The sequence below is a fragment of the Sinocyclocheilus anshuiensis genome, unplaced genomic scaffold (genome assembly GCF_001515605.1).
Source record: "Sinocyclocheilus anshuiensis isolate Anshui unplaced genomic scaffold, SAMN03320099.WGS_v1.1 scaffold640, whole genome shotgun sequence".
Lineage (NCBI taxonomy): Eukaryota > Metazoa > Chordata > Actinopteri > Cypriniformes > Cyprinidae > Sinocyclocheilus > Sinocyclocheilus anshuiensis.
Genome location: NW_015554127.1, coordinates 578,936 through 592,284, shown reverse-complemented (window position 1 = coordinate 592,284; position 13,349 = coordinate 578,936). Strand labels below are relative to the sequence as shown.

The 13,349-nt window shown below is 38.8% G+C and overlaps 1 protein-coding gene and 1 pseudogene across 1 annotated transcript in view; one reads left to right on the top strand and one right to left on the bottom strand.

Annotated features, from left to right (window-relative positions):
• The window catches only part of LOC107670180 (peptidyl-prolyl cis-trans isomerase NIMA-interacting 4-like), an 8,786-nt gene extending 4,674 nt beyond the window's left edge, over positions 1-4,112 (bottom strand). Inside the window, exons 1-2 of the mRNA XM_016462700.1 lie at positions 3,825-4,112; positions 3,353-3,423 (exon numbers count right to left, since the gene is read on the bottom strand). Of these exons, the coding sequence (XP_016318186.1) occupies positions 3,353-3,423; positions 3,825-3,861 (108 nt within the window). The 5' untranslated portion in view covers positions 3,862-4,112. The remainder of the gene's footprint in view (positions 1-3,352; positions 3,424-3,824) is intronic.
• A 1,077-nt stretch (positions 4,113-5,189) lies between these two features.
• On the top strand, positions 5,190-7,472 carry LOC107670176 (serine/threonine-protein kinase Nek1-like; annotated as a pseudogene).
• Positions 7,473-13,349: the final 5,877 nt, after the last annotated feature.

Below are 13,349 nucleotides of genomic sequence, written 5' to 3'. Positions count from 1 at the left end.
AAATTTCACAAATCACGTTTTCAGGGGAGCCCATGTCTTATTAAGGGGAGCCGAGATCCCCCTAGCTCCCCCGTAGTTCGCACCCTGCTTTCTTCTTTCACAGCAGGAAAACATTTTTGAGAGACACCAGGACTGCAGCTGACTGGTGTGGTAACAGAAATTTAAATGGATTTTTTTTAATATAAAAAATTGATGATGCATACTAAATAGGGCTGCACGATAAATCGCATGCGATATTATTTACCGCTGATTAGAGAACGGCTTTACTGACAAGATGCGCGTTAAATATCGCATCTGATTTATCGTGCAGCCCTAATACTAAATACCAACAAGCAGATGAGCACCAAATTAAATCCCTACACAAAGCTGCGTGGGCAGAAAGTTCTCCAGCGGAACTGTTCACTTTTGTATTTGGGAAAAAAAAAGATTATGAGGTGTTCTGCACAGAAATGGTGTCAGGATCATGGACCTGTTTTGTTGTGTTTTGCCCCTGTTTTTGTTCCTGTGTGCCCTTATTTGGTCATGTTCCTGTCCTCGTTTAGTTTAATTAGTCATTCTGTGCACCTGTGTTTGTTAATTATCCCTTGCATTTAAGCTCTTGTCTGTGCATTTCTCCTCTGTCGGGTCTACTCGTTATGTACATGTGTTTGCTACAGTGCACATTGTGTGGATTTCCCCTGTGTTCCTTGGATTAAAGTCTGTTTACATTTCCTCGTGTCTCCTGCGTGCTTCCTCAACAGCGTATCGTGACAGAAGACCCAACCCACACAGTCACAGTCAACTGGAGCAGGGGAAGAGATCGCTCGAGGTCCATACCAGACTGTTTCTGGCCCTTGCCCATCTTACCAGCTACCTGGGCGACGCGCTCTGCTCTTTCTACGACGCCAGTTTGAACGCTCCGTGCAGAGCGCCGTCGTCCGAAGATGGTCCTCGAGCAGATTTCGCTGCCTTTGTGGAGTGGATTCTGGCGAGAAATGGATCGCCTTTCATCGTCCCTCCCGAGGATGATCTCGCCAGATCCACTCCAGACCCAGTGCCCAGCCCACCATCTCCCCGCAGTGCGAAGCATCAGTCCGAGCCCACCGATGATGGAGAGCCCATTACCCTAGCCCTGAGGGAGCTCCCGTTTCCCAGTCCAGCCAGGACTGGGCTCTGATCCCCGAGGGCAGCCCTGAGAGCCCGGAGGCTCACGAATGCCCACCCCCCCGCTCCTGCCTCCTTCACCGCTGTCGTCTGGCAGCCCCTCTGCTCGCCCTCAGCCCACCATCTATATGGTGCAAGCTCTGCGGGTCTGCCATCCTCCATCGTCGCCATGGCTGGAGCATCCCTCTCCTCCGCCTCCAGCCTCTAAGGCCCGGACTCCGCCTTGGCCCGTAGACCCAGCGGCTCCACCTCGGCTCCTAGCTCCCTCGCCTCCACCGTCACCCGTCGATCCACCAGCTCCACCAGGCTCCCTCGTCCCTCCGGCTCCGCCTTGGTCGGGCGTCGACCCGCCATCGCCTCAGGACTCCGCTCCTCCGGCTGCACCTTGTCGCTCCGTCCCACCGGCTCCGTTGGGCTCCTTCCTCCCGCCAGCTCCACCTTGGTCCTCAGTCGCTCCGGCTCCGCCGCGGATCTCCGGCTCAGTTGCCAGAGCCCTCGGCTCCACCCTGGCCCCCCGGATCCTCGCCACCCCCCTGGCTCGTTGGCTCTCCGTCTCCGCCTCAGGGCTCCTCCGCCGCAGTTGGTCGGCCCCCTGGAGTCAGCGGCCATTCCTCCTCCATGGCTCCTCCCTCCATCGGCTCCACCATGTGCCACCGTTATGGCTGTGGCCTGGGTCCAGCTTGGCTCCTCCTGCTCCAAGTCCCTCCTGTCTCCTCCCTGGCTCCTCCCTCCATCTGATCCGCCCTTGTCTCTGTCTGCCGGCCCCCTCCCGGGTGTCCGTCCCCCTCCCGAGCCTCCTCCCAAGTTCCCACCCGTGCCCCCACTCTGTTGTTCTACGGCGCGACGGGAGGGGGGCGATATGTCAGGATCATGGACCTGTTTTGTTGTGTTTTGCCCCTGTTTTTGTTCCTGTGTTCCCTTATTTGGTCATGTTCCTGTCCTCGTTTAGTTTAATTAGTCATTCTGTGCACCTGTGTTTGTTAATTATCCCTTGCATTTAAGTTCTTGTCTGTGCATTTCTCCTCTGTTGGGTCTACTCGTTATGTGCGTGTGTTTGCTCCAGCGCCCATTGTGTAGATTTCCCCTGTGTTCCTTGGATTAAAGTCTGTTTACGTTTCCTCGTGTCTCCTGCGTGCTTCCTCAACAGCGTATCGTGACAAATGGTTGATAAAGCAAAGTACAAAATCTTTACCAGATTTGAGGAAGAATGAGTCATCCTTCAGGATCATAAATAAAAAATCAATCAATGATAAAAATCTATAAAAACTTAAGTGTCTCAATTAAAATGGTCTCATGATACACACACACACACAAATACATATGGTCACACTTTAGTTTTGGGTGCAATTCTCACTATTAACTAACTATTGACTTTTGCCTCAAACTATTAATTACTGTTCAGGTATAGGGTAAGATGTAGAATATGGTCACGCACAATAAGGCATTAGTATGTGCTTTATGAGTACTAATAAACAGCTAATATAGTAATATGCAAACAACTAGTTAATAACTAAAGTGTTACATTAAATAAATGTTTGTGTGTGCGCGCGTGTGTGCGTATATACAATATTGTCTAGCGGCAGCTGGGCACTCCTTATGTGTGTTCTTTATGGGAAAATGCTTATGCAATTTAGCTTATTGGGTTCATTTTCTGATCGCATCTGCTTGCCGGTATATAATATGCATCATCAAATCTTTTATTTAAAAATAAAACAGGGTGAGAAACAGCAGAAATGGTGAGAAAGACTGTGGCAGCTGCCATGAACTCCGGCAGCTGCCGTGGCATCTAGGGATGCCACCGGAAGTGGCGCTGCAACCTGCCGCTGCCAGAGAGAGTGCCAGCCCCTGCTGAGTTTTTTTTTATTATTAAAATGTTTTAAATAGTTTTTATTTTCATGTTTTCATTTTTAGTTTTAGTAATTTTGTTGTGTGTTCTTGTTGTTATGTTTGCTTGTTTTTTAACAGGTCTATATATTTTTTATTAATTTGTATTTTAGTTTGAGTTATTTTAGTACATCAAGTTAAACTAAATGAAAATGAGAATTTTTGCTTTGGCAACTAGCTGAAATAATGTTATAATACGTTACACACACACACACACACACACACACACACACATACATACATACATATACATATATAATTTCAGTTAGCATTTATAGTATTTGTATGTAACATTTTTATGCAGATACAGTATATAGATGTTTACCTTTACAGCTGTACCACCTTTCTGAGCCTTCTCCTTCTTATCACTGTCCCCACTGCCTGAAGCAGCAGCCCGTCCAAATACAAATGTATATAAGTATCTTAAAAGTACAACTATGCAACTAAGATAATACCTATCCATTTGTATGTGCACTTGCTCTATTAAGCATTTTGAAATAACCATATTACGCGAATCCCACATTTGGCCACATTCCTCACGCAATTCACACTTTGACACATTTAGTAAAGATCCAATAGCCTGAAATGTTTCATTAACACTATACAAAAACGAGAAAAAAATCAACAGAAATACAGCAGAGTGTAACAATGTTTACAATCTGTTAACCATAAACACTACCAGGTAGCTAGCATGTCAGCATACATATTAGTGCAGCAATCAAATTATATGCTATAAATGTCGATATGGTGTCATTTGTTAGATTTTGTTCATGAAGCATCATATATTTGTTGTTTACCTTTAGCGCCTTTGCCACCCTTTCCTTTTGGTGGCATTTTCTATCTCCTCGTGTCGGATGTGTTTCCACTTAACGTTACACCTCAGCTAGCACAGAAGAGCTAGTAACAGATTCCCACGCGGTTAGACTGAAAATTACACAGCAGCTTTTTTTTAGCCTACAGTTTTACAGTATACGTTATTTCAGTCTGTGTTGTGTGCTAAACGACGCACGCAAATGCAACTATTTAACCGATGCAAAGAAACTGTCTAAGACTATCTTTAACTTTGCGCATATATGAGTTGAAAGGACGCGCATGAGTACATTGAAGAGGCATGGACAGTTTCCGTTTTCACTCCAGTGACGATCGATTTTTTTATTTTTATTTTTTTATGGTGATGACCAATAGATGGGTTAATATGTTTTAATTACAACTGTATTTTTTTTTTAAAATTTGAAATAAAACAGATTATAATAGTAGAATTGTCAATGACATTTCTGCGCAAATGTGCCCAGCAATGATGCTCGTGAACAACCTAACATGAAACCCTTATGATGACCGTCCCTCTTATGTAGCCTGCTTTTGTGGAAAGTATCGATTTTATTGCATAAAAATCATTAAAATGTTTAATGTTATCGGTTTTATGCATTTATGCTTTAAATTACCCATGCATCCTTTCAATTAAGCAAGTAATTCGCCTTTAGGCAGCTAATGCTCGAGTCGGAACGAATCAGATTTCCGTTTATTGAGAAGCAACTGTTGCCATAGTAACATGAAGACAACACAGCCGCCTTCTGCAACGACGCATTATCTTAAAAAAAAATACATAATTTAAACTAGTTTTGGTCAATAATGCATGATGACCCACAGGTAACAAATATTTTAAAGATGTTTGCTTTCCAAAAAGTTTTTCACCTGGCAGTCAAACAGTTTATAAGTTGATTTATTGAAGGCTCATATAATAATAACTCTTTGCTTTACATTTAGTCATTTACATTACATTTACATTTACATTTAGTCATTTAGCAGACACGTTTATCCAAAGCGACTTACAAATGAGGACAATAAAAGCAGTCAAAACTAACAATAGAGCAACATTATATAAGTGCAAATGACAAGTCTCGGCTAGCCTAACGCAGTAACTTACACGTAGCAAGGTGTGTGTGTGTGTGTGTGTGTGTGTGTATATAGAGGGAACAGTTAATGAAAAAGTCTGTGAAAGTGATTTTGTGCATATTTCTTACATATCTGGTGTTTCCTTTAGACAGACATTTCTTATCCAAAAGATAAGTGGCCATAATCATATCCAGCTCTTAACTGGACAAATGAAATGTTCCTGCCAGTAGCAAGGGAATAAAGAAGATGTTTGGTGATTTGATGGTGTCATGGAGAAATATGATAAAGTCCTGACTCTTGGCAGAGGAGGAGCAGGTGTGGTGATGTTAATGAAACATGTCAATACAAAGAAATGATGTGCAGTCAAGAGAATACATGTGGACAGTTCCCGAAAAACAAAGACCAAAGATGTGTTGCAAGAGGCAGATATTCTCAGGAGCTTGAAGCATCCTCATATTATAACATGGATTGACACTTTCTTTGACACAACTAATGAGCATATTTACATTGTTATGGATTATTGTGATGGTGGAACGCTGGACGACCACATTAAAGAGCAGAAGAGTGGGGAATACTTTGCAGAATGCAAAATTATGGACTGGTTTGTGCAAGTAGTCATGGCCGTCAGTTATATCCACTCTGAAAAGATCCTTCACAGAGATATCAAGCCATCCAATGTGCTGTTAACCAAGAGAGGTGTGATTAAGCTTGGAGATTTTGGAATATCAAAGATTATGAACCACACGCTCGATATGGCCTCCACCTGTGTGGGAACCCCCAGTTATCTGAGTCCTGAACTCTGTCAGGATGTCCCATACAGCACTAAATCTGACATATGGGCTGTATGAGCTTTGTGCCCTCAAACCAGCATTTGAAGCTAAAAATCTCCTGAGTCTGTTTTACAAGATCATCAAAGGAGAGTACATCGAGATCCCCGAGAGGTATTCAGAAGACATTCATACATTAATCGAGAAAATGCTGTCCTTGGTTCCTGAGAATAGACCGAGTGCGAGCAGCATACTTAGCATGACCTATATGCAAGAACGTCTGGGAAACTTCAAACTTACAAAGGTGAATGCTCAAACAAAAGAAGATCTTAATGAAGAAATGGCATCGATGGAAAGCAGATCAGATAGTGCCTCAGCTGTCTCTGACAAGACACTGAAAACAGAGGCATCATGCAGTGCTGAGGAAGAAGTGGCCCATGAAGGAACAGAGTCTGATTATTCAGAGGACTTTGATGAACATGATAGCTATGCATCCTCAGAGGATGTTTCGAGGGAAGACGAGTCCTCCAGTCTTGCCAATGTGGTTGAAGAGGCATTTGAGGAATCTATTGGTAAGAGTGTGATGTAACCATATTAATATTTTCCATTGTTTTATTATTATTATTATTATTATGAGTTATATCTCCAAGGCAACAGGCCTAGGCTGATGGTGATCTAAGAATGATTTCCTATTTTTCCTGGCTTTTCCCCAACACCTTTGAGGATTCTCTACATGTGTTTTTCTTCACTTTTGACAGTTGTGTTTGAAGACGAAGACATCTCTGACTATCCAGATGACTTTGAAGAAGCTGAGGATGATGACCTGGTTGAAGTGGTCAGCTACGCCAGAGATGCCATGAACTGTGTTTCAGAGAATGACGTGTTTGATGTGGAACTGGAGCTCAAAGATGAAGGCGGTTTCTCTGTCACAATGAAAATGTTAAAAGAGAGATACATGGGTAAACATGCAAATGTAACATTTTACTACAAGTAGATTCTTTTTTTTTTCTTTTATCACTTGATTTGTTGTTGTTTTTTTCCCTTGGTGTGTCTTAATTAAATCAATGATGAATTTACCAATCTGCTTCAAATATAGTTTTAACAATCAAATGAGATTTTTACGTGTTTACATCAAGGTTGCAGTGATCTAGTGATTTGCAGAACATGATTTCTATCATTACTGTTTCAGAACATTTAAAATAATTCAAATAATTGAAAATCTCTCTCTCTCTCTCTCTCTCTCTCTCTCTCTCTCTCTCTCTATATATATATATACAGGGGTGCACATAAGTGGTCCGCAGTGGTCCAAAAAACTAAAATAAAGTGCAATATTATTATCAGTCTTATTAATTTATTTTTTATATAGTTATATTTAATGGGTAACAGTATATGCAGTGTGAGGACCAAACCAAATCTCCAGGTTCTCATATGAGAACCAGGCTGAAAAACGTATGTGCACCCCTGTATATACACACACACACACACACACATACATAGACTTTGTCTTTCATCATCTAATACATCTGCAGATATCAGAGTAGTTCTGGATACTGTTTGCCAACAGATCTGGTTCTCCGAGTGTCTCTGCATACTCAAGTAAATGCTTTTCTACTTTCTGGATTTATAGAGGATGTTGGAGCCTCAGTCTATGAGGAAATCAGTGGGCATTTTCTAAATGGCCTCACGCCAGAAGACCTGCAGCCACAATTCCAGCACATAATCGGGACAGACCATCTGGAGACCTGCTACCTCATTTTCAACCTTGACCAAGAGACCACATGCTGAATCATGTCTGTTCAATTTAGAGAAAGTAATTTTCTGTCATTCTCTAATGATGAGTCATTCTTTAAAGATGAAGCCCAGCAAATGATGGAATTGTATGAAGCATACAGAGTATTTTAAATACAGCGTTTTGTAATATATGTAATCCTATATGAATTATAATTAATATTTTGAAATAGTGAGGTCTTGTAGATATTTGACATCAAGAAAATGGAACGTTTGAAACTCCTTTGAAAGTGTTACCTTGTATAACCAGAAGGTGGCACTCTAAAGTAAGAAAATGTGTCTGGTGTTAAATCCAGAAAATGAGCATATCATTGTCTCTCATATCGACACTTTTAGCACATCAAAGGGACTGAAGTATAAAACAGCTGCCTTTTAAATTTATTATATTGTGAATACAAAAAATGCACTATATCAGTGGCACCAGCCAACTACTTTTTCAAGTGATTTAACCCATTTTTCTGCCTAGAGCTGAGAAATTATCTCTTAACACAGCAATTAAACAATGCTTATAAATGTGAAAGCAGTGGAGAATATCATGTGAACATTTCCTGCTGTGATTTCACTCCACTATTGCAATGTAAAACAGAAGACATTTGCTGAATTTGTAAATTTATGGGCCACAGCTGCAGTTGTTTTCCACTTAAGGCGTTTTCCCTTAAACTTGTCCAGATTATTCCAACAGAGAATTGGAGATAGAGAAACTGCCATGTGAAACTGTATGAATGACCCTGCATTATATTTCATTTAAGATTCACTTCACGATCTGCCTTTAGACCTAAGTGTGTTATCAAGCAAGCATTAACATGGGAAAGCAGCATCAATTTTTTTTGCCAGTATAAGATGACATAGATGTCCTCACATAATGTGGTTTTGGCTGTAGATCCTTTTTCATCAAAAATCAAGGCCATGTTGGTGTCAAACTGAGTGTGTGTTTTTATAGATGGAGTGGAATAAACAGATGTAGAATACCTCTAGCCACCAACTTACAAACTTAAAAACTTTTCACTTAAACTTAAACTGAACATTGAAAATGTAAAGTCATTCCCACAAAATACATTTATTTTTCATGTTATGTCCTGGAAAGAGTAAAGCATGGATCAAGGAGTCATTCAGGGTAGAGCTTTAAAATTTTTCCATAATCCTGATGGATTACAATGTGTTTCTTTATTTATCCATCTATGCATTTGTATGAGTGGACGAGAGACCAGAATAGATGCAGACATGCCTGAGACCGCTTTAAGTAGCAATCACCTCTATGCTTTGTCACTTTAAAACCTGTCAATATTTCATCCATAGTAAAACTAGGGGGAGAGCTTGTCACTTGTGTCTTCAGGGCTTTGCACTAAGTTTGATGCATTATTGATTGATTGCTGTGTGAGTGCTCCACCCTTCAGCTCAAATGTGCTTTCTTCTTGCTTTTTTTTTTTTTGCATATTATTCAAAAAAGAGGCTAGGGTCCTAATTAACAGTCTTTCTTTGTTTTTGAGTTGGAGTTTTTGACATGCACCATTCCAAAAAAAAAATTACAAGTTGATCTTTATTCACTTGTTGTGTTGTTGTTTTCCTTGGTGTGTCGTAATTATATTTTACTTCAATGATGAATTTAACAACCTAATATTTATAGTCAAATGAGATTTGTACATGTTGCTGCCAAGGTTGCAGTGGTCTAAACTAATATTTGGAGAGCATTTAAAGACTATTGTTTTAAAGCATTCAAAAAATAATTAGAATAAAATTTTATAGGAATATATATAATGCATATATATTTAATGGGAATAGAAAATAGAGTATTTTAACTTTTTAAATCACACTATAACCGATTTCTGTAATTTGAACAGTAAGTTATTGTAATTTACAGCAATCTCTACATAATATATCGATACTGTACATTTTCGTGAAAAAAAAAAAAAAAATATTCAAGCGTCAGGTTTTAATATGCAATTAGCTTTGTTTGCCTATTATTGCTGATCTGCAAAAATCAGTCATTTTTCTTCTTATAGGCCATATGCTTTTGTCTGGGGAACTGCCCCATTCTTTGGCAAACATATTCAGAAAAGTCGTCTTTAACAGTCATGATATTCCAAAGAGAAAGGAAGTGTTCCAGAGAGAATGGGAGGAAACTCAGGAAAACATGTTTCCCCTGACCTTTAATAGACAGCACATGTCTGGCCAATCGGTGTGAGATTTCTCTGCTAGATAGAATTGATTAGCATACTGCTCCTCACACATGTGTTCCATTGAAAGCTGGATATTTAAATTCCTCATTTTCTTATCAGAAAATATTTGATGGAAAACATTAGTTCCAGCAGTACTGTAAATCTAACCCACTTGACTCATTCATTCAAGACCAGGAAGGAAGTAAAGAAACATGCATGATAGTGAAGCACACAGCATCAAAGTTTTGTCCCTCTTCCAAGCAGCAGAATACAACAAACAATAATAACCTCCAGGCTGACTGTTTTTTGTCAGAGCACTAAAATATTGATGTGCCATTGTTTCCGGTGAAACAGCCCCACTGGAGACCAGTGAGTATTAGAGAAGTGAGGTGGAAGATGGTGACAGTAGCCTGCACTCTAACCTGCTCCAGATGCATCTCCAGAGACAGCACAGATCACAAAGCACATCTCCCTGTGAAAAACAGCCCTATTCTAACCCAAGACCACAGGGACTAAAAGCAGCACTGAAAATGACATCTAACTCATCAGCTACGACTGTGTATGAAAGCAAATTGCTTTATCCAGCGGGAGAGTAAAAACCACATGTACAGGTAAGGTTGATGGCACTTTACCTGATCTCAGCATCTTGAGCTGACGCTAGGATCAAAATAACTATGACAACAGCTGTCTGAACGGCTTATGTCAGGATTGTACAACATGAATCTAACCATGAAACTATGAAACTGTACAGCAGTGATTTATACTACAGTTCAGCTGTTAAATATATAGGTTTATAGGTGTTACTACTTTGAATGACCATATACTCCAATTAAATGTTACTCAGTTATTTAGAAAATACCAGCTGATTACTATAGAAGCCTGTTTAGGCCTTAGAGTACAAGAAATGAAAAAGATATGCAATTGTGTCAGTTATTTTATGACTTTACATGTTGAAATATGACTTTTTTTTCTCCACAATGTGATTTTAAATTTCAGACATGTGACTTTGTTTCTTATAATTGCGACTTAACTCAAAAAAGGAATTTTATCTCCTAATTGTGATTTTATCTTACAATGTGACCTTAAATTTCGCAGATGCAATGTTTATTCTCATTAACTGTGATTTTATAACTCACAATGTGACTTTATATCTCTCAATTACAATTTCGTCAGAAATTGGATTTTAAATCTTGCAGTTGCAATATTTTTTCTCATAATTGCAATTTTGTAACTCACAGTGACGATGTTATGCAATGATTTTATATCACCACAATGTGACCTTAAATCTCACAGTTACGACGGTTTCTCATAACTGCAGTTTTATAACTCACAATTTAATTGTATATCTCTCAATTGTGATTTTATCTCAAAATTTTACTTTAAAGTTTTTAATTTGAAAGTTTAAACAGTTAAATTTAAAATTTGCAAAGCTTCTTTCTCATAACTGAGTTTTTATAACTCATAATGTGACTTTATATATGACTTCATATCTCCAGAATATAACTTTAAATCTTGCAATTGTGACATTGTTTCTCACAATGTGACTTTACTTGTTGCAATATGACTTTCTATCTCCCAGTTGTGATTTTATATCTCCACAACATCTTTTTAAATTTCAGATATGCGACATTATAACTCACTATATAACTTTATAATTTTCTCTCAATGACATTAGGCCTAAATATTGCAATGCGGCTTTAAATTTCACAACTGTTTCTTATAATTGTGATTTTATAACTAATTTATCTTATTTTACACTTTATCTGAGGTGGGAGTCTTGGTTCGATCTCTGCCCAGTCTTAGGGTTGCGGTGGGGCAGTTTAATAAGAGCTATTGTAGATGCCCTTGTAAATGATCAGTGTCAACAGAGTGCACTTTATGGAGTGTGTAGTGTGCTCCCGAGAGGATTATCCAATGACGAGAGGTGATAGGGGTCTTTACGCCCTTCAGGCATTAATCGAAACTGCCAGAATGTAATTTCCAACTTTATAAAATTGATTTCAGAGTGCAAAGCTCTGACAGTGACACCCATGCCACATGAGGGATTCTGTGGATATTATCACTGAAATTTGGTATTTTAAGTCATGCATGCACAGATGTTTTCTGGTCTCAAGAATAGTATTTTGTCCTTCAGTGACAGTTATGTCACAGAGAAAGTCTTTAAAGGACCCCAGACTAGGATGCAACGGAGAGCAAGATAAATTTTTCCCCTCAGATCCTTTAATCCAGTTTATTGGAGGTCCAGTAACACTCAGCACAATATTGTGATATTAAAGGGTATTGGTCCCATTCTGCTATTGTGGTTGCTGGTCTGTAATCTTCCTGTGAAGGTATCTCACAGGAGCTGGATCGATATTGTACAATAAATGGTGCCGACAATTTGGACCACTCAAAAGTGGAGTGTTTGATGTACTGGAACAGTAATAGGCCTAAAGCAGTTTTGTGATCCCTCAGGCATCTCTTCAACATTAGGATCTCCTTGGTGTTTGTTTTTGATTCACTCATAATTCACAGTGAAGCTCTCTGACATTTGAAAGCTTAGAAGCTTGTGCCCATAGAGGAACATGGTAGCACTTTTCTACCGAAGAATATTGTACTTTTTACTGCACTACGTTTCATATTAAATATAATTTAATACTTAATTACATTAGAAATCTATTACTTTCTTATGTTTACTCAAGTAAAAGTACTTTAAAGATTTACTTGAGTACAAGAAAGTACTACATTTTGAATATTCTTAAGTATTAAAGGTAAAACAAACAACAACTTTTATTTATGAAATGTAGTGCAGTAAAAAGTATGATATTATGCTTTGGAATGTAGCGAAGTAAAAGTTTTCCAAAGAAAAACACTCTGATAAACTACAGATACTTTTAAAATTTACTTGAGTATAGTAAAAATACTTCACTACTGTCCGCCTCTGGTAAAAAGCAAAATAATTGCCTAGAAGGCAAATAAAGTTCATTACTTCAAGTTTAATTTGCCATTATCAAAAATAAGAGAGTGATGATAGCAGGCATCTTCAATGTGCCAGAGAGTGAATGCTCATAACCTTTTCAGCCCTCTCTTGCATAATTATGCCAGAGGGGAAGGCACACAGACATTTTTAACAAATAACCTGTCACCCAAGCATCTTTATACATTTTAATCTCAACATCCTTAATCTAAACTCCTTTAAAAGCCATTTCAGCTGAAGCAAGATATGCTTCCGATGCTCTCTCAGTATGACTGTCTGTGATTTACCCAGCCTGCAACAGTATGAAAAAGATATGCAATTGTGTCAGTTATTTTATGACTTTACATGTTGAAATATGACTTTTTTTTCTCCACAATGTGATTTTAAATTTCAGACATGTGACTTTGTTTCTTATAATTGCGACTTAACTCAAAAAAGGAATTTTATCTCCTAATTGTGATTTTATCTTACAATGTGACCTTAAATTTCGCAGATGCAATGTTTATTCTCATTAACTGTGATTTTATAACTCACAATGTGACTTTATATCTCTCAATTACAATTTCGTCAGAAATTGGATTTTAAATCTTGCAGTTGCAATATTTTTTCTCATAATTGCAATTTTGTAACTCACAGTGACGATGTTATGCAATGATTTTATATCACCACAATGTGACCTTAAATCTCACAGTTACGACGGTTTCTCATAACTGCAGTTTTATAACTCACAATTTAATTGTATATCTCTCAATTGTGATTTTA